The sequence below is a fragment of the Suricata suricatta genome, chromosome 3 (genome assembly GCF_006229205.1).
Source record: "Suricata suricatta isolate VVHF042 chromosome 3, meerkat_22Aug2017_6uvM2_HiC, whole genome shotgun sequence".
Lineage (NCBI taxonomy): Eukaryota > Metazoa > Chordata > Mammalia > Carnivora > Herpestidae > Suricata > Suricata suricatta.
Genome location: NC_043702.1, coordinates 36387534 through 36409845, shown reverse-complemented (window position 1 = coordinate 36409845; position 22312 = coordinate 36387534). Strand labels below are relative to the sequence as shown.

The 22312-nt window shown below is 37.4% G+C and overlaps 1 protein-coding gene across 6 annotated transcripts in view; it reads right to left on the bottom strand.

Moving 5' to 3' along the window:
• Nucleotides 1-20000, bottom strand: part of SF3B1 (splicing factor 3b subunit 1) — a 39468-nt gene extending 19468 nt beyond the window's left edge. Inside the window, exons 1-7 of one of the 6 annotated variants that reach the window (XR_003906545.1) lie at nucleotides 19828-19971; nucleotides 7484-7650; nucleotides 6284-6388; nucleotides 5769-5883; nucleotides 4243-4298; nucleotides 3856-3935; nucleotides 2464-2476 (exon numbers count right to left, since the gene is read on the bottom strand). Coding sequence is in view for 5 of the 6 variants with exons in the window: in XM_029934158.1 (XP_029790018.1) it covers nucleotides 2306-2476; nucleotides 3856-3935; nucleotides 5769-5883; nucleotides 6284-6388; nucleotides 7484-7650; nucleotides 19828-19855 (666 nt within the window). In the remaining variant the exon portion in view is untranslated. Of the gene's footprint in view, nucleotides 1-2305; nucleotides 2477-3855; nucleotides 5716-5768; nucleotides 5884-6283; nucleotides 6389-7483; nucleotides 7651-19827 lie in introns of those variants that run through there. The other 5 variants (XM_029934158.1, XM_029934160.1, XM_029934161.1 and 2 more) reach the window with 5 other exon arrangements.
• Between the last annotated feature and the right edge of the window lie 2312 nt (nucleotides 20001-22312).

Below are 22312 nucleotides of genomic sequence, written 5' to 3'. Positions count from 1 at the left end.
CACAGAATCAAGCCTTATGTTGGACTCTGCACTGAGCATGAAGCATGCTTAAGATTCTTTCTCTCCCTCCCTCTGCCCCTCTCCCCAACTTGTGCTCTCTCTGAAATGAATTAAAAAAAAAATTAAATGCCTATTAAACATCTAAATAAAAGTGTTAAGTTCAAGGAACTGAGGACATGTATGGGATAGATTTGTCAATCTGGGAGTAGTCTCACAGAGATGGTATATGAAAGACAGGAATGAGAGAAAGGAGTATATTTAGACAGAAAAGAGGTCAAAGGACTGAGCACTAGAATACCCCAAAGTTAAAAGAAGCTGAGGAAGATCTCACAAATAAGACAGGAATCAGTGAGGAGAGTATTAGGAGAATCAAGAGAAACTCAAGTTCAGAATCTAAGAAATGGTATATCAGGTGATAGCAAATGCCACTGACATATGATACGATACATGAGATGGTATAATGATATATGTAGGACATGAGGATCGATGTTATGATGATACATATAGGGTATAAGGATTGAGGCTTGATCTTTGGATTTACCAAAAGGAGGTCAAATGACCTTGACAAGAGATATTTTGGTGGAGTGGTGCAAGTAATAGACCAGATAAGGAAAAAGCACAAGTACAGACAACTCATCCAAAGCATTTTGCAGTGAAGAGACAGAAATGGGATGGTGGCTGGAAGGGGATGTAAAAATCCAAGGATGGTTTCCTGAAGTTTCCCACTTTTTTAAAGGAAAACAGGTAAAATGTGTTTGTTGATAATAACCCAGAGAAAAAACCTGATGTTACACAAAAGTCTCTGAGTAGTAAGAAGGCATGGGAAATAGTGTATAAGCAGAAGTTGTTCAACCTGCATCAACAACTCATTATAGAAAGAAAAGAGTGGATGAAACCAGATACAGGCATACTGGTAGATTTCATACTTGGAACATGTTGAAGTTTTTAAATTATTTATACTTTTACAAAGAAAAATAGAAAACAGTATCAAAGGCTGTTTAGAAGACATTACAGGATTGAAATAACATAAAGCAGTTCTCCAGGAGTAGGGGGGGACAGAGAATTATTGCTTTAATGATTAGAGTTTGCTGAAGGTAATGAAATTTTGAAAATAGTGGTGATACCTGTACAACACTGAGTATAATTAATGCCACTACATTGTACACTTAAGCATGATTAAAATGACAGATTTTACATTATTAATGTTTTATCACAAGTTTTATACATTTTAAAACAAGGGTGCTTGGGCTGCTGAGTCAGCTGGGTGTGTCCAACTTTGGCCCAGGTCATGATTTCACAGTCACGAGTTCTCATCCCACATGGGGTCAATTGCTGTCAGCAGAGCCGGCTTTGGATCTTCTTCCACCACTCTCTCTTCCCCTTCCCCATTTGTGCTCACTCTCTCTCAAAAATAAATAACATTAAAAAAAATTCTGATGGGCACCTGGGTAGCTCAGTTGGTTAAATATCTGACTTCAGCTCAGGCCATCAACTCATGGCTTTTGAGTTCGAGCCCCGTGTCAGGCTCTGTGCTGACAGTTCAGAGCCTGAAGCCTGCTTCAGATTCTATGTCTCCCTCTCTCTCTCTCTGCTCCTTCCCTGCTCATGCTCTCTTTCCTTCAAAAAAAAATTTAATTGTTTTTTTTTTTAACAAAAGTAAAAACAACCCTCAAGTAGGTTCTCTAGGAAAATAAACTGACCAAGGAAATGCAGTAGCATTGCCCATGTGACCATGTGACACCTGTGGTCAGATGCTTAAATTGTCCACCTAGAAAAGAAATATTACTGTATTGTACTTAACCTCCACAATGTAATATACTAAAATATCTATTTTAATACTCCAAAAGAGACATTCAACTCCAAGTTATGGACTGAACTGTGTCTTCCCCAAAAACTTAGGTTGAAGCCCTTAACCACCCGTGTATATTTAGAGATTGGGTGTTTAGTGAGATAATTACGTTAAATAAGGTCATAAGGTTAGGGCCCTAACCTGATAGAACCAGTGTCATTAGAAGAGACACCAGAGGTCCCTTGCTCTCTCCACGTGCACACAGAGAAAAGGCCACGTGAGGATACGGCAAAAAGGCAACCTCATCTGCAAGCCAAAAAGAGAACTCTCACCAGACATCAACCCTGCTGGCACCCTGATGTTGACTTCAAGCCTTGAGAACTGTGAGAAAACAAACAACTACTATATAAGCCAGCCAGTCTGTGTTATCTTGTTATGTCACCAAGAGGAGACTAATTAACTCCTTGTGAGAGGGAAAAACTAAAACTGAGAACAATCATAAAAAAAAAAAATTACCTCTGCTTGATCCCAACTTGATAGCTTTTTGGGAGTGGCACCAGGAGTCTGATCGGCAGTTTGATCCCAACGACGTTTTCGTTTTGAGGGAGGCTGGGACGCTGCTGCTCCATTGACAACTTTTAGTTCTCCAGCTTTAGCTTTTTCTGCTAGCTGCTGCCTAATTTCTCTCTAAAAAATAATTGAATAAGCACTGAGTATCTCTTAAAATATTTTCAACATATTCCCACATAATTAGCACAATCATTTCCATTTAAAGGTCATTTTCTTCCTCATTCTCTGTTCTATACTACTAATGGTAGTCCCATTCTTTATTTCTCTTTCTCTTCTGTATTTCTAATCTTATACAATGTCTTTCAGCACAACAGGTAAGTATAGAATTTATAACACAGACCACCTTATTTTAAATACAGTTAAGTGAAGTGAAATCTTCAATGGTGGAAAACCAAAATTTTTTTTTAATGTTTGTTTATGTATTTATTGAGAGACAGAGTGAGCAAGTGAACAAGTAGGAGGGGCAGAGAGAACTGAAGCGGGCTCTGCACCAATACGGGGCTCAAACCCATGAATTGTGAGATCATGACCTGAAGTGAAACTAAGAGTTGGACGCTTAACTGACTGAGCCATCTAGGTGCCTCCAAGATGCTTTCGTTGAAAAATAGTCTTATTTAAGTTTGATTTAAAACTCACATAAATAGCAATTGAGATCACACAGTAAGATAGAAAAGTGGCATAAAGCAAAAACTTTAAAATTCTAACTATGCAAAGGTGCCTGGGTGGCTCAGTTAAGCATCTGACTGCTGATTTCAGCTCAGGTTGTGATCTCTTGGTTCGTGAGTTCAAGCCCTGCATTGGGCTCCGTGCTAGCAGTGCAGCACCTACTTGGGATCCTCTCTGCCTCTCCTCTGCTCACACTCCTGCTCTTTCTTTCAAAATAAACAAATATTTAAAAAACTATATGTATATATTATACATAATGTAGTCATAATAAATGCATTTAACTTATCCTACGATTTTAAAGTTAAAATTTTACTTTTACTCCACTTAATCCACATAACAAATTATATAATCATAATGAAGTTATGAAGATTAACTATTAAAACAAACTGGAGCAATCATTATAGGCCATTAGGAATCCTTCAGACTTCTCCACCCATATCCAAACTGAATCTTATGGGAGAATTGAAGAGGTTTTTCAAGGAATGATTTAACTATCTGACTTTGCCTTTACACATCTATTTTGAATATACACCATCAATCCTCCCTACAAATATGGCCACCATATGACACATGTCTTTGTGTGTGTGTGTATATACATACATGTGTGCACATATACATACAGCCAAAAGGCCAAGGGCTAGAAAAAAATATAGAAATATGTAAAGTTTAATTTGGGAGGAGGCAGAATTTTGCATAAGGTTTCCTTCTCAACTTGATTTTTCTTAATACTATTAAAATATTACTTGTATAGCAAATAAAAAAGAAACATAAAAGTACCAATTTGAACTTTCTTTACATTCTTTCACACCATCAAAATAAAAATCACATACCTCTTCTTTGGTTAAATGCTGTTCTCGCATTACATCCATGTAAGTCCTAGCATTCATTTTAGGATCAGGGGTCTTCCCTCCTGCAGAAAAGAACAGCAACAGGACAAGAGTACAATAAATAAAAGACAATTAGGTTCAACTGATTTATTTTCCCTGCTCTAATATTATGTTATTCCATAATCATTTAATTTATTTTTTGATGGAAAACTTTAATAATTATACATCTTACTTTTTATTGAGTTTGCTGATCAATTTAACCTGTTTGAACACAAACATATCTACGGCAGTTTAAAACAAATATTTTAATGCATATAAAAACAAAATGACAGCACAGTTTAGAGTCTTCAGTAGTGATGGGTTCCTGGGTTGCTAATCCGGAATACGTACACTTTCGTGCCTTTGTCTCCATCAGCAGTTCTGACTTCAAGCAGCAGAATAGAAGCCTAGAAAATTATCTCTTTACCATTAGTAACACTTTGGAAAGATATTTATATTCAAAACATTACCTGTTGCAAGCTGTTAAAATCCTGACTACAAATAACTATAACTAGATAAGTTCTCCATACAATGTTCTAAAAGTTATCGTTTAGAAAATCTGACTTTTAAAAATACACCTGTGATCTGATTCTGATCCCATGTTACTAAAAAGGGCTTCATTCTTTGTAAGTTTTGTTGACTCCAAAACATTTTTATTTTCTTAGAAAGTATAAATTACATCTGGAAATACATTACTTGAAATATATTACTTCTACCAGTTATGTTGCACACAGGAGAAAAGTGGTATACAAAGAGATGTGTTAGTCTCTTGGTCAAAGTTTCAGTATTTGCTTTTCAAACTTCAAAATATCTTAAAGAAGCCCAAACAGTACATAATAAGACTCAAAGAGGCACACTGTGTTTTAGTAATGTGATAATTTGCTATACAAGTAGTATAGCATCAAAATTTAGGAAAAAATAATAAAATTCTAAGACATTTCCTATGCTGAAGATCATGCCCAATTGATAGTGTCATTCTTTCTGACACTAGCTCTGATAAGACTTCCTTTGGAATACTTTTTCACCATAATCTAGAGAGGATGTGTTGAACTGCACCCTTAAGAATGCAGACAGGACTGGCATATAGCAGTACTGCTGTAGGAAAGAAATTAAGGACAGTTAGTATGGGCCTGTGAATTCTGACATACATGTTTAAATCAATTACAATTATGCAAGTAAAAAAAGAATATCCCTACTAATTCATGCAGGCTGAAAGTCTAATTTGTAACCTGCAGCAGAATCTATTCTAAGAAACAGGCACCTAATTCTGCTTTTGAAACTCACTCACCTGAGGAAAGCTTCCATCAGGCTCACTATGCCCCTTGTGCTGACCTGCACACTAAAATTACCAAAACAGACTCCAACTATTAAAAATATCAAAGTCTTTTTGTATACATACTTTTCTGTTAACTTTAAGTATGCTTAGAGCAAAGTAGGTGCATTTACTAAACTATATTTAGAGCAATACAGGGGAGCTCTAACGTGAGAAACAGTTCCTCAAAAGTAACAAGCCTAAATGTCTAGGATTTGGAATGAAAACTTTCAATAGTTTGAAAGTATTTTGAGCAGAAAAACACATTTGTTCAAAGTATAGAAAGCGTACCCAAAACAAAAGTAAAAGAAAAACCTTTAACCCTTTGCGTTTCTATGGCATTGGCTCATTATTTTCTTGTCCTTCTACCTGGAAAGAAAACTTGCATTATAAAGATGAAGAATATGGCATCTGTGACTTCAACCAAATCTATACAAATCTATAATAAGGGGGATTTTAAAAAAGAAAAGCAAATTCACAAGCATGCCAAAAAAAATCAAAGGGCTAAAGACAACTTAAGACAAATAAATTCCTGAAAACTTATAGAAAAGTGGGAAAGAATTACCATCTGCAAAAGGATCAAGACGCTCTGGGGATATTATCATGGTCCGCCTGTGCTTTTTGTATTCATCTTCCCGGTCAGCAATCTTTGGAGGTCGATGCTCAGCAAATGGATCATACTGAAAAGAGGTAGGTCTCATTTAATATCCACTTTATTAAATACCGGAAGAATATCATAAACAAACCCAGAACATTATAAAACATGTAAAAATGTTTAATAAATGCCCACTAAAAAGAAAAATCTTATATTTTATGGATATTAACATAAAAAAATAGGACATGGAAATTAGACAAAACATGTCCACATTTCCATAGTCCAATTCTTCATGAAATGATTACCTTTATAAAATAAACTATTATTTCTATTCCTCCCAAATCAACTCAAGACAATACATTCTAACCTGCTTTCTAAAATATGTCAGTTTCCATGGGAATTGAGACAGTTTTCTTTATAAGTAAACTCTGATTTTAATTTTTAAAAGAGGGAAGAAGAAGAACAAGAGAAAAGAAAAGAATCACCTGTTCTGTTGATTGTGGTATATCATTAAGCAATGCCACAGGGGCATGATATCCTGGCTTCTTCTGACCAAGCAAACTTGTAGATGATGAGTAGTCATCGTCATCCTGCAATGAAATGCCCCCCCCAAAAAAACACACAACAAAAGTCAGAACTTAAAAATGAGAAAGAACATGCAGATTTAACATGGTATCAAAAGATTTACTGACAGGGGTGCCTGGGTGGCTCGATCAGTTAAGAGTCTCTCGGTTTCAGCTTGGGTCCCGGCTTCAAGCCCTACATCTGGTACGCACTGACGGCAAGGAGCATGCTTGGGGTTCTTTCCGCCCCCCGGCCCCCACCTCCTCAAGTGTGAGAAGCCACTTTCTCTCTCTCAAGATTTAAAAAAAAAAAAAAAAAACCTGAAAAACTTGGTTTTTTTAAAATGTGATTTAATCACACAAATAAAATGTGACTCATTAAATGTATTTGTTTCCCTAGGGGTATGTTTAAACAGACCAACCAACATTATATTCCACAGAAGGCTTCTGGAAATTGTGCCTTTGGAACTTTTATTAAATTTTTCTGAAAAAAGTGCCAACTATAAAATAAAATGTGGCTTGAATTTCATAAAAACAAGTTTGATAATCTATATACACAAAATGGTTGCTACTAAATCACACAAAAACAAGTAACTGTTTCACACAATATGGGTGTCTGACATGGTTTGACAAAATAAGCTTTGTGGAATATATAAAAACATTTTGAGGGATGGATTTCAAAATGAGAGGTGGGTGGTCATCCTCCAGAATAAATGAAAAATGTCCATTAGCATCATTCCATTCATATTAAGACACCAAGGAAAAAACACACAGCATTGAGCACAAGTCAGAAGTCAAAAGTGGCAAGGACAGATGGCTATCTACAATAAAGTTGACTCACACTTGCTACTCTAGAGCTCAGTGGGTCACAAGAGGGATTTATTTTACAACGGTTAATGATTTGCAGGTCCTTTGCTTAGATAATTTAACATAAAGTCACATAACTTAAGTGTTTATGTGCTTAACATAAACTACCTTCAATAGTTTTATCCTTCAAAAGAAAGATTTCCCAATGCCCCAAATCTTCCTAGATTAAATGAGAGGATTAAAATAGAAAATTCTTTTATATTTCTTGCTCTTCATTAAGAAAAGTTCTTGACCCCTGTACACTCGGTAACTCACATCTTCAAGTTCAGTTGCAGCAATTGATGTCACGTATCCAGCAAATCGGCTGTCACTTCCACCATAAATTTCCTGGTCATAATAACCTGTAGAATCAAGGCCCACTCCTTGAGCTTCATCAAGAGCTGCTTTCTTGCCTTGAATTTCTCGAATCTGTGCTTCAATATCTGTAAGAAAGTTAATACGGATTTTCTTAATTTCCCAAAGAGACCCAATACAATTCAGTTCTCTAGTAAAAATAATCAAAGTAGTCTTCTGGATACTTCAAAATAATTATATAAGGAATTAGTAGAACTATTCCTAGTACTGATTTTTAATACACTTAATATACCTCAACAGACAATACTCATATACTGAAGAAATGCTTACCATTTCATCAACCTCAAACTATTCTTACCTTAAGAATGGGTTATCAAAGTTTAAGTTACCAAAGTTAAAGTTATTGTTGAACAAGGACCAAGAATGATAATCAAGATCATTTAAACTCAACAATAGCAGAAATGCAAACCAACAGTACTATGGAATGTGGTTCTCAAACTAGACAGAATGTACAACAAATTGTCTCTAGATTCTGTCAAAATGCAGTATACCTGGATCAGACTCGTTTCTGCATTCCTAACAGCTCCCAGATGATGTCCTAAACATCTAGGATTATACTCATAAGTAAAATAAAAAAGAGTAAAGTCTAGGGGCGCCTGGGTGGCTCAGCTGGTTAAGCCTCCGATTTCAGCTCAGGTCAGATCTCACGTTCGTGGGTTCAAGCCCCGTATCAGGTTCTGTGCTGACAGCTAATCTGGAGCCTGCTTCTGGTTCTGTGTCTCCTTCTCTCTCTGCCCCTCCCCCTCTCATGCTGTCTCTCTCTGTATCAAAAATAAATAAAATATTAAAAAAAAAAAGAGTAAAGTCTAAATTCTTTAGCCTAGAATTTAGAGCCCTACAGTTTGGCTGCAACTACATGACATTAGTTTTATGATTAACTGTCTGAGCTCTGGAACCAAAATGTCTGCCTTCAAATAAAGGCTTTCTCTACTAATTAATATGTTACTTCACCTCTATGTCTCAGTTTCCTACAACTTGGAAGTGTTTTTTAAAAATTAAATGATATATTGAACATGAAGCACTTAAGCACTCCACGAATGAATGAACTCTTGCCATCTCTCACCCTCTAAGCACTGTGTTCTATCCATTGGTTTGACAGAGAAGATGTACATTTGATGAAGTTATCAACTCTTCTCAACTGATTTCCCAAACTTCCCACCATTTTTTAGTTTTGAAATCTTTCAAGACTAAAAAAAAAATTAAAACATACAATTAATACCCACATAGTCTTCACCTATTTTCAACAAGTGTTTATGTATATGATATAGCAAATATTATGTACATACATATGACTTTTCTACACCATTTAAAACACCTACTACTTCAGCAAGTATTTACAGACCTAAGACACTCTCCTATATTATCAAAATAGTATTAACAGGCTCAAGAAATCATCATCCTAGTAACATATCCTTTCTAGATGTTCTCTTCATTGATCCATGATCCGATCAAGAACCTGGCAAGGCACAGAATTGTAGTCTCTTTTAAATAGACTAGTCTTCCAAAATTTTTTTGCGGTCTTTCCCAATACCAAGTAAATTTCAATTCCAAACTAACATCATAATCTGAATACTTAGATGTTTTAAGAAACAAAGATTTTCTACAGCTTCTGATTTCTTTTGTGGCCTAACAAATCAATGCTTCAATTCTTGCAGGCTCATTACCTTCAAGTGAATTAAAAAAAAAAAAACCTTTGACACCAGGCATTTTAAAAAAGCTCATTTACTAGTTTACAAATACCAAAAGAAAAAGATTCAAATCACACAATGCAATGCCCAACTCCACACTCTCAGCAAAGGAAGAAAACCCTCCATTGTTCAATTGGGTATGGTTTAAAGTAGAAAATATAATAATATGATCTAGTCCCAAGTACAGCTGGGCCATCTAACAGTGGGACCAAGTCTCAGAAACTCAAAGTAATGGAATACGGTTTACCACCGAACTTAGCAGCTCCAGTTTGTAACCACATCTCAAAATTCTTATGATGTATCCACAGCAACACCACCTCCACAGTTACTACTTTTTCCTGCATCTCTCCCCTCAAAACTGCTACAGTGGCCCAGGTGGCCAGTGGCCCCCACAGTGACTAATCATGAACAGAAATACTCTCATGTGAGCTGGGTGATTTATTTTACTATTATTTTACTGTTCTACTTTTGTTTCTACTTTTAGCATTATATTTTTTTAAAGTCTTAAATCCACATTTGCTCTCCTCTGAAACTTTTTGTCCTGGAGCACAGAAGAAACCTCAGTGGTTAACAAGACTGGCTAAAGAGTGAGTACAGATTAAGCCTTTTTTTTTTCTTTCCAAACATTTCCATTTCTTAAATGTTTGAGAAAACCATTTAAAATGTTTTTTCAAGAAAAACCACTAGATGCATGGATCACCTTTAAGTAAATAGGTTCTTTTCATGGACCACAAATGCTACATCAGAAACCAGACAGGACACCAAAAAGTGAATTGGGCCAGGCAAATAATCTGCAATCTCCCCTCTACAGCACCAGTGTAATCTACTAACAACCTACATTAAAGTCATCTGGGACACCTGTTACAAGGCCTGACTCCCATTCCTCGGACCCATTAAGTTGGAACCACTAATGTAAGAGCCCAGATTTCTTCATCAGTATCTATTTTGTGAATAAATCCTATTTTACATTTCCATATTTCTTTACTTCTTTAGCATTTATTTTTGAGAGACATAGACAGAACATGAGTGGGAGAGGGGCAGAGAGACACAGAATCTGAAGCAGGTTCCAGGCCTTGAGCTGTCAACAGAGCCCAATGCAGGGCTTGTACTCATCAACCACAAGATCATGACCTGAGCCAGAGTCAGTGAGACGCTTAACCAACTGAGCCACCCCAGGTGCCCCATATTTCCATTTTTCTTAAAAAAAAAAAAAGAAAAAGAAAAAGAAAACAAAAAAACAAGAGCCCAGGTTTCTACATTAGCAACAAACACCCAAGGAAATGTGTATGGCTCTCGACTTCCAGCTCAAGCCCATCTTTACTTTAAAATTTTCAATTTAGGACATGTTATACTTTTTTCTAGCTTATACACAACATTAAAAGCAGGAAAAAGGTGTTGTTTCCCAAAACTACATCACACCATACATATTGGGCAGCTTATCCTCCCCCGTTCACACACACATTACACACTGCAGTTTTATTTTCCTTTGAAAGGATTCTAGTCCAGAATTTGGATAATGCACTTATTCAGAAACTACTTTCATCTATTCAATCTTACCTACTGATTTTATGTACTTAAGGATTAGCAAGAGAGCTTTCTAATTATAAAAGTACTCAAATATAAATTCTACGTATTTCATGACTGGATTCCTATTAAATGTAGCAACAAAATTACCTAAGGTCTAGGCAGCTCTTTGTAAATTCTGAAGGAATTCATTACTAAATTTCTACAAGTTGTATATGCAAACCAGGCACTATATCTATATCTGCTTGAAGTTATGAATAAAAAGTCTACATAGCTAGTAACTTTTGTTTATGCATTGTAAACTGCAGCACAATTACACAAGGATCACATTATCCACAAAATTAACACAACAGATTCCCCAACATTCAGCAGTTACGCAAATAAATGACAGAAAATCTAGTAGTTTAGTAAATTATGTGCCAAAATATGAAATAGAACACAATATTTATAAGCAAGCAAATGTGTATTACATTTATAAAATGTATAATCAAGTTATTATGAGTGATTGTTTACACAGTAAGTAAAAACTGTGGCACAAATATAGCAAAATATTGAGAACTGGTAAATCTGAAAAATATTCATTATTTTCCCTGTACTTTTCTGTAATGTTACATTATTGCATAATTAAAGGGTAACTTTTAATCAGAAGTCACTAAAGTAATTTTTCCAAATTTTATAGACATTTTGCATCTCTGGGAAAGACAAGGTTGTCCCTAATTTCTCATTTTCAAAACTGTCACACACAAAATTATGGCTACTGGCATGCAGTACTGGCATGTACTTTCTTTAATATGAATTGACTAAAGGTGAGTAAATAGATCATTTCTGACAACAATGCTAGGATTTGTTAGCAACAATGGGGGGAAAATGAGGGAACATACCAAAAGAATAACCAAAGGGCCGAAATGTTAAAAGACTTAATCTCTCCCTACTTCAATTATAACCAACATGAACAAATCCTTGGTTCCTGCCTAATCCCTTTCCAATTTAGAGTCCCTGTAGTTGGGACATTCAGATGTGAAGGTGAAAAATGGATATGATCTGCTAGTGACTGGACAAGAGTCTAGGAGCTCCTCATGGGCACACATACAACTGCCAAGAGCTGGCACTCTAATCCATCTGAACCCTTAAATATTCCAGTCTTCAAGATATGTTTATCAGTATTTCTCATTATCAAGTGGTATTCCTATGTACAACAGCATTCAGGTTGCTTACAGTCTGTAAAGATTGTAAATAAGGCTGCTATAGAACATTCACATACAGGTTTTTATGTTAACACGGGATTTAATAGCACTTGGGTAAATACCTACTCATAAATATCTAGTCTGCTAGGTCTTAAAACAGTACGTGTTTAAAAGAAACTTAAAAGGATGTCTGGGTGATTTGGTCGGTTAAGCATCCAACTCTTGGGTTTTGGCTCAGATCATAATCTCACAGTTCATGAGTTCAAGCCCTCCTCTCTGCGCTGACAGAGCTCAGAGCCTGCTTGGGATTTCTCTCCCCTTCTCTGACCCTCTCTGGCTTTGAGGTCACATGCTCTCTCCCTCTCTCTCAAAAAATAATTAAAAATTTAATAAAAAATAAACTTATAAAGTCCTTTTGGTGAATTTACTTACACAAGTTTGAGCACAGAAGAGAGCTGAACTATTCTGTATAACAAAAAAAATCATTTTAAGAGATGAAATGAAGACATTAAGAGAACAAGCAAAATGAAGAAAAGCTAATTCCAGTTTAATGGTGTTGAAAAGGGGAGGTTATCAGGAGGCAGATATATCTAGTGTGAATTCCTAAATTATCTCATTTTCCAGATCAAAGCTTCACTTCTATTCCCCATCCAGCCCTCACCCATTTTAAGTAAAATCTATGAAGAAGTGAGAGGAGGAGCAGCATATACTGTAGGACTCTTGGTTACTGATGCTGAAAACATAAAAGCAAAGTAGGAATTCCCTATCTTGAGAGCAGATTTGGAATACTAAAACTGAAGAAGTTATGGATTGTCCTTCATCTCCAGAGATGGCATCGTCTGGTAGTGGTTTAAAAATAAAGAAAAAAAAAGTCTTAGACAAGAAATCAAAGTACTAGTTAAGCACTAGACTTGCATACAAGTCTGTAAGAGCCTCACTAAAGGAGGATCCCTGGGTTGAGAATGAGGATTTTCTTAAGTTGATATTCCTATTTTTAAGTACAAATATCTTAGGGACTCAGGCAAAACTACTTCAGGTAGAAGGTAAGCCTGTTAGAAAAACAGTGACAGTACATTCATTGCCATTAGAATTACAGAGGGAGGAGCACCTGACTTCACAAATCTTTTTAGATTTCCTTGCCATGGCTAGTCCAACCTAACCTTGAAGTACTGATTTCAGACCTGTGTTCATTCCTAAATCCAATAATTTTCTTAGCACCTCCCTTGCTTGGGGGCCTCCAGACATCTTAACTGCAGCAGTAAAGAGGAGAGAGTCTAAGAGGCAGTCATGGGAGTTTTCACTGTCCTATTCCCATTTCCCTGCAGACTATGGGAAACTACAAAGCAAGGGTTCTGCAACAAATAAATTGTTAAGGAAAAAGAAAGACGGAGGAGGAACAAAAAGGTTTAAGACTAATCCTTGTATGGGGCTTTATTTGGAATTTAAACTGAAAAATAAAATTTACAAGGCACTCAACAAAAGTGAATACTAACTGGATATTTTGTTACATTAATTTTAGGTGCAAATATGGTATGTTTTTTAAAAAGTCTTTACATTTTAATTGCCTGTGTGGCTCAGTCAATTGAGCATCAGACTTTTGATTTTGGCTCAGGTCATGATCTCACCGTTCAAGGGATTGAGCCCTCTCCCCGTCAAGTTGGGCTCTATGCTTACAGCACTCAGGCACGCATGCTCATTTGCGTGCGGTCTCTCAAAATAAATAAGCATTAAAAATAAAGTCCTTAAAATTTTTTAAGTTTATTTTGAAAATAAGACTGCAGGGGCGGGAGCCTTGGTGCCTCAGTCGGTTAAGCATCCAACTTTGGCTCAGGTCATGATCTCACAGTTCATGGGTTCGAGCCCCACACTGGGTTCTGTGCTGACCGCTCAGAGCCTGGAGCCTGCTTCAGATTCTGTGTTTGTCTCTCTCTCTGCTCCTCCCTTGTTTGCACTCTCTCTCTCTGTCTCAAAAGTAAACATTAAAAAAAAGTTTTTTTTAAGGTAAAGTGTATAAAAAAAAAAGAAAGAAAATGAGACTGCATGTGCAAGTGAGGGGCAGAGAGTGGGGAGACAGTATCTCTGAGCAGTCAGTGCCAAAGGGGGGGGGGGGGAGGTGCGGCCATGACTCCAGGAACCAAACCACAGCATCATGACCTGAGCTGAAATCAAGAATCAGACGCTCAACCAATGGACCCACCCAGGTGCCCCCAAAGTCCTTACATTTTAGAGACACACACTGAAAAATGTATGCATAATATGTCTGGGATTTGACTCAAAATAACGGGAAGAGTGATAGGGATCAGAATACAGATTAAACAAAAGCAGGCCCATGTTTATAACTGTTGAAGCTAGGTGATGGGTGCAACATGCAGGTTCATTTCACTGTTCTATTTTTGTTATGTTTGCAGTTTTCAATAAAACGTAAAAAAAAAAACTTAAGCACGTTTTTCTAAAGTTTCTCCCTTTTTCCTCATTTTTGGTTCTTTCTTCTAGTCCCTTGAAACCAAAGCCTCTGACCCCATGAAACAAAAATTAAAGCTCTCTCTTCTTTGAAATGGAAACTTCTGCTGGATGTAAACATATTTTTAAGCTTTTTAATGTAGTATCTTCAATGTTAAAAGTCCCAACTCTTCTCAATCTTTGTCATTCCTCTTCTAACTTTACTTTGTTGAAAATGTAAAATCTTAACAAACGTTAAGATATAAACATACATTTCAAAAGTGCCAATGATCTACAGAAAATAAATGTCATTATTTAATCGAAACTCTCTTCTTTTTGCCAGGGATTTCGGATCTTTTGCATGCTTTCAACTATCAAAGAACAAATCCTTCCCTAGAATAGAGACATTAATTAACTGTGTATATTAGTGAATTTGTGAGGTAGCTCGCTTGGTTTAAAATTCATTTAAAAATAATTTCCACTTTTCATTTTCTTAAAAATCACCCTATTACTTTTATAATCAGAAAAATGTGATGTTAAAATTACAAACATTTTTGACATAAATATGTCAAATGTTTTATCTAGGAATTGACTATGACTATTGTTCAAGGAGTACTGCAGAACTAGGGGTCTTTTAAAAGAGGGTCAACATGTAACCTACTGTCTATAATCTAAACTAAGACCTAACTATCAAACTCTGAGATAAGCCACTGGCCACAGTCTGATACAACTGTTTAACTGCTCCCCACCAATTCTGTCTCTCTAGTGGTTTCTCCTTCTATGCCTTTTTTCCATGCCCCTGATATTACTAAGTCCAGCATGTAGCACTTTCTACTGCTTGATGTGTCTTTTTTTTTTTAATGGTTTTTTATTTACCTGGGGGAGGGGGAGGGCAGAGAGAGAGAAAGAGCGGGCCTGTCTGCGCAGAGCTTAACACGGGGCTTGATCTCACAAGCTGTGAGATCATGACCAGAAATCAAGAGTTGGATGCTTAACCAACTAGGCTACACAGGTGTCTCAGATGTGTCTTTCATTCTACATTTTTAATTTGGATGATCTGCAATATTCTAGTCACTGTTCATTATATGTTACAGATATGCAGCCTTTGGATGTTACTGACACCTCTGTCTGGTCCATAAATGTTACCTATTCTCCCAAAAGGCAGAAGTAAGTAGTGAGCAAAGATTTCTTCCATGTGATGCCTCTAAAAGACATCCAGAAAACAGCAAGTATATTCTGTATCGCAAATTTCAGCCTTTTCCTTAAACAAAACCCCAACATGAAAACACACTATAGTGGCAAATTATTTTACTGAACACTAGAGGTATCAATTTATAAACAATTAATTCCTAACTAGTGTTACTTATATCAATCCTTAAATGATTACACAGGAAAAAATGTTTTTCAAAATCTTTAAGCAATTTGTTTTCATTTTATTTTTACTAGCAACATTCACACTGGTAGTCTACAAAACCAAAAGAGTATTCTGAGCACAAAAAAATAAAAATCTCAGAAAATGAAAAGTAAAATGACCATTCTGGACATTCTGAATACAAAAATTTAAGGGAAAATAAAATTCAGCTTTGGGATGCCCCCCCCCTCCAAAATCTATTCAAGAGACAGTGGCAAAAAAAAAAAGCCAATATATGAGATTTTAGGATAATCCACTTTCCCCTTTCAGGAAGTAAAGACTATGTTTCCTTGTTTGCTACAGTTAACAATATACGAACTGCTGGATAGCAACATATTACACATTAATAACTGTATGCCCCTGACACAACTTAATATGCAGAAAGGTCCAAAAGACTTTATTGATTTGAACAAGTCCAGCTCTTTTTATAGTAAATGCAAGTCACCAGGATAAAAAAAAAAAAATTAGGTTGGTTAAAAAGGATGTCAAGGGCTGAACCTAATAGAAATATTTAAAATTAATAACACAGCCAAGAAAAAAAAAGTTATCAGTTTGGCTCAATGATGGGAACTAAATGTTGTGTGGAAAGAACAACAACCTACTTCAGTTTGAATACAATATTACTGGGGTGCCTGGGTGGCTCAGTCAGTTAAGAGTCCAACTCTTGGTTTCAGTCCAGGTAATGGTTTTGTGGCTTGTGAGTTCAAGCCCAATGTTTGGCTCAGAGCAAGCGGTCTGCAAGCCTGCTTGAGAGTCTGTCTGTCTCTCTCTCTGCCCCTCACCTGCTCAAGCTATCTTTCTCAAGATAAACTTTAAAAAGAAACAGGAGGGGTGCCTGGGTGGCTCAGTCGGTTAAGCATCCGGCTTCGGCTCAGGTCATGATCTCACAGTTTGTGGGTTCGAGCCCCGTGTCGGGCTCTGTGCTGACCGCTAGCTCAGAGCCTGGAGCCTGTCTTCAGATCCTGTGACTCCTTCTCTCTCTGACCCTCCCCTGCTCATGCTGTCTCTCTCTCTCAAAAATAAATAAAAATATTAAAAAAAAAATTTTTTTTTAATAAAAATAAGAGGCGCCTGGGTGGCGCAGTCGGTTAAGCCTCCGGCTTTAGCTCAGGTCAGATCTCACGTTCGTGGGTTCGAGCCCCGCGTTAGGCTCTGTGCTAACAGCTAGCTCAGAGCCTGGAGCCTGCTTCCAGTTCTGTGTCTCCTTCTCTTTCTGCCCCTCCCCCTCTCATGCTCTGTCTCTCTCTGTATTAAAAATAAATTAAAAAAAATTAAAAAATTTTAAATAAAAATAAAAAGAAACAGAAATACAATATTATTTAACTAACAATTCAAGGGGTGCCTGGGTGGCTCAGTTGGTTGAGTGTCCAACTTCGGCTCAGGTCATGATCTCAACAGTTCATAGGTTCGAGTCCCACATGAGGCTCTGTGCTGACAGCTCAGAGCCTGGAGCCTGCTTCCGATTCTGTGTGTCCCTCTCTCTCTCTGCCTCTCCCCTGCTCATGATCTGTCTCTCAAAAATTAATAAATGTTAAAAAAAATTTTAAGTTACCCCACTGAGGCTCAAATTCAAGTTCTTCTATCAACTACTTCTCTAGCCTAAGAATTGTTCCTCTGTCATTCTTTACACTGCAGTCAATGACTTTCCTGAAGTGCAGAAGTAACTTATGTGGGAGGAGGTGGCATTATGTTCCATAGTCACTGGAAAGCCAAAGCAAACCGAGATCAGTGTTTAAAGCCTTCTTGAATTTGACGATTACCTGACCTTTAACCCAGAAGGTTTCCAATACATGACTAAGTCCTATTTCCCACCTACCTCAGCCAAACATATATATCCAAAACGACTCAATCAAAGGTCAGTCACCCCCTTCCGTGAAACTTTTAATATTTCCAGCATAATCTCTCAATAAATCAGTACCCATTATGCACTAGCTACTGGGGATATGAAGCTACAGTTCCTGTACACAACAATCTCAAAGTGGAAGAAACAAACTTAAACTCAATATTCTAATATAATATTTATAAGGTTTTATAGTAGCATCAAAATGAAAACAAACAAAAACCTCACCAAGAATTCTGCTTCAGATTATCAGAGATGACTTAGCAAGGGAAAACAGAGATGCACGATAAAGGACTACGGTTGTCCAGGTATATATCATAAGGGAGTAAAAAACTATATAAATATTATGTGTATTTCCAGTAAACAGTCATCATCTTCAGTGTCTTACTCAAAGTGATGGACAGTGTCTTTTACACACTGCTCTGATGTTAATGGAACACTCCTATACTTTTTTTTTTTTTACCAGCATCAGTTATTTCATGTTGACAGCATAGTTCCAAATAAAAGGACAAAAATTTGGCCAATGAATTTCAATCTTCTGCAGATCAAAGCTTTCAACTGAGTTTCAAAAAAAAAAAATGCAGCAAAACTGATCAGAATTTTCATTTTCCTGTTCAAAAGCATCTTATAAGGATACCTATAAACAAATAATCAAAGCCACAAAATGCCCCAAATGAACAACTACTCCTGAAGAACAAGAATAGCAGTATCTTTATATTTTCTAACTATTTAGCAAAAAGTACGTCTGAGTTAGTCTAAAGAAGAAGAGTAAATGCCTAAAAACACTTCTGAGTTACAAGTGTATAAATCCTAAATACCTACCAAGAATAAGAATATTTAAAGCCACTGCCAGTTAATTAGCATGTTTTAGAAGTTGCAGAAAGCTGGATTTCAGTTCTAGCGGGTAACACTATTTGATGCCATTCACATTCTGGTCCCAACCAACCTTTCCAGATCCATCTACATTTGCCCTCCCTGTACCCTCTTTTCAAACACAACTTTCATGACTCCCTGCTTCCTTACAAGATGTCTCTCAGACTCAAATGTCCTCCCCTATTTTAAAACGAACTCATCTTTTATACACCAGGGACACGTCACCTCCTCTATGGAATAGTCCTAAGCATAAATTAATCACTCCGTTACCCAGGATCCCAGAACATGTTACTTATATTTCTATTTAAGCATTCATCTGCCTCATTAAAGGATGAAAACGTACACTCTTCTGTTTCCCTACTAGACTGTAAAACTTCTGACGGTCTTCGTCTTTGTTATTCCACTATACCGAGCCAGACACCTGGAAACGACGAGTCAAATAAGTGACTCTCTTAGAAGCCTCGTGTTTTATGAGCACTTCAGATTCCACGTTAGAAATCAAGGAATGCAGCTTCAAAATTCCCACGCCTCATCTTTTCTGAAGTGACCCTATTACCTGCCATTTCTGGATGTTCCCTAAAGGACTCCAGCATATTCTCAACATTCTCCTAATTTTATATTCTCCATCTTTCATAAAACGATTAACTACTAGGAAGCTTTCGCCATTAATATAATGTGCCTTTCCCTCTTCCACCAATAATCCAGTCTCCAAAGAAAACGACCAATATACCACAAGCTATCAAGGGATTAAAAAGGTACCAGATTTTATTCCCAAACCAGTTCGTACAAAAATATCAAAGTATCTTAGACACCTGAAGACACACGAATTAGCCAAGGTTAAAAGTAATGGTTAGGTTAAATGCGATTGGGGGCCGCCCAAACTGCGGCTGCTGTTACCTCAGGGCTTTCCTGACTCTCCTTTGCACAAACGGCGAATAGTACTGAGAGGCGAGGAAGACTTTCGCTTCCACGCCCGTTTCCCGATCCCTTGCCCTGGACCACTTCTTAGCGAGCCGTTTAAACAAGGCCTCTGGTCAGAATAGAGAAGCAACTCTGAAGGAGCCAGATCAAAACACGGAACAAAGCGCCTGCCGGCGGTGTTTAAGCAGGACGCCATTACGTGGGGCAGTGGCCTGCGCCGCTTGAGGGAAGGAGACGGCCAGGGCCCCAAAGAGCGGGCTCGGCACCCTACAAAAGATACCACAGGACGAGGCGAAGCCAAGGAAAAGTGACTCTTGGCAGGCTGGGCAGCAGAGAAAACACATAACCAGGCTAAGACGGCTTACCTTCGTGAGTCTTGGCGATCTTCGCCATTTTGTCCACTCGAACACACAGACGGAACTGGCGCTCCCAAGAACTTCCGCTCGCCGCCGCTGCCACGGAGAAAAATAGCTGGTGGATGCTCTCTGCGCATGCGCCAAGCGGGAGCGCGCTCTGCTGGCTGACACGTGACAGAGCTGCCACCTAGAACAGAGAGATGCATTGTGGGGGTGAGGGAGGAGCTAATGTTGGGTCGGAGGCGGTTTTCGTGGTGACGGAGAAAATGGCCTGGCGAGCCATAAAGCCTTTAAGGGAGTAACTTTGCCCTGGAGGAAGGTGGATTGCGCGAGAACAGTTTACAGTTACTGCAAGAAACACTACGGGTTTCATGCCCGAAAGAAACCTCAGACCTCCAATTTCTTTTCTCCAAATTGACCAGAAGGTGTCTTGGTGCAAGACAAAAGCTTTTTTTTAGCATCTGTGTCAGCTGTTGCAGTGGTTAGTTGTAGAAACAGTTTTTTAACAGTAACATCCTACGCGCTGAAATTCAAGATCATTTTTCTTAAAAAAAAAAAAAAATTACCACTTGGGTAGGAGTTTCGTTTACAACATATTTCCAAGCACTATTGTACCTTACAAACAACCTGGTAGACAAGTAATTGCTAATCCCATTTAAGAAATGAGAGAAAAACTAGAGCGGGGAAATATGTAAGACGTGCAAGGTCACACAGTTGTTATATTACACGGAAGGAACTTTGCCACCCTTTTAAAGCCTTTTAACGTTACAGGTTCTTAGAAAACCACTGGTCATCAGCATTAACACTGATGAAATACCTCTCAATGCTAAATGTCATTCTTAAATCAGGAATTTTTAAAAGATCAGAATATGGCTGTCTTTTTTTTTGACAGTTCATAAAGGTTTTATTGTTGTTGGTATTATATTGGTTTATTACTCTGTGTAAAGGGTGATTATTCATTTATTTTAATTTAAATCCAAGTTAACATATAGTGTAATAATTTCAGAAATAGAATTTAGTGATTCATCACATATAACACCTAGTGCTCATTCCAACAAGTGTCCACCTTAATGCCCCTCACCCCTTTTGCCCATCCCCCACCCAACACCCTGTATTTGTTCTCTGTACTTAAGAGTCTGTTATGTTTTGTCAACCTCTCTATTTTTATATTTTTATTCCCTTTCCTTATGTTCTTTGGTGTTGTATCTTAAATTTCACATATGAATGAAATATTTGTCCTTCTCTGACTTATTTCACTTCGCATAATAGACTCTAGTTTCGTCCACGTTGTTGCAAATGGCAAGACTTCATTCTTTTTGATTGCCAAGTAATATTCCAGTGTGTGTGTGTGTGTGTGTGTGTGTGTGTGTGTGTGTGTGTGTATGTACCCCACATCTTCTTTATCCACTCATCAGTGGATGGATATTTGGACTCTTCCCATACTTTGCCTATTGTCAATAGTGCGGGTGCACGTTCCCCTTCAAACCAGCACTCCTGTGTCCTTTGGATAAATAAATATACCTAATAGTACAATTGCTGGGTCATAACGTAGTTCTATTTTTAATTTTTTGAAGAACCTCCGCACTGTTTTCCAGAGTGGCTGCACCAGTTTGCATTCCCACCAGCAGTGCAAAAGGGTTCCTCTTTTTCCACATCCTTGCCAACATCTGTTGTTGCCTGAGTTGTTAATTTTATGGCTGTCTTTTTCTATGCATCATTACACTAATATAACTTTGAAGTGTCAACACTGGCCTTGGACTTTAGAATTCAAAAAGAACATAACTGAGAAGGGAAGTTGGTACAGGCTGGAAGCAGCCTAGGAAAACAGGTAAGGATTCAGGCCAGAGCCTTCACAAAGAAAAGTTTAGTTAAACTACTAAATACTTAGTAGAACTTCAGTAACAAATCAGTGAAAAAAAATCAATTGATGAGATGAAATTTTCAAATTTTAATTTGTTTTAATTAAGTTATAGTTAGGGGAGGATGGAGATGAGAGAATACGTAGATTATCATACAAATTATCGATAAATTCTAGTTCTTGGATTGGAAGAGGGCCCACAGATATTCCTTACATGGTTTATAACCTAAACATTGATTACATATACTTCCATATGTACAAAATAGCATGTTTTAAAACAATTAAAGGAGGGGTGCCTGGGTGGCTCAGTCGGTTAAGCGTCCCACTTCAGCTTAGGTCATGATCTCACAATTCATGAGTTTAAGCCCTGTGTCGGGCTCTCTGCTGACAGCTCAGAGCCTGTAGCCTGCCTCAAATTCTGTCTCCCTCTCTCTCTGCCCCTCCCCTGCTCATGCTCGGTCTCTCCCAAAAATAAAATTTTTTTAATTTTTAAGATTTTTCAATAATGAAAGGAAAAAAGAATGAATGGGAAATAAGGAATTACAGAAGGGTGTTACTTTCCATCAATAACAATTATCGAAAAAACTCCATCCGCATTGACAAAAAGAATCACAAAAACATTGCATTTCTTGGCTC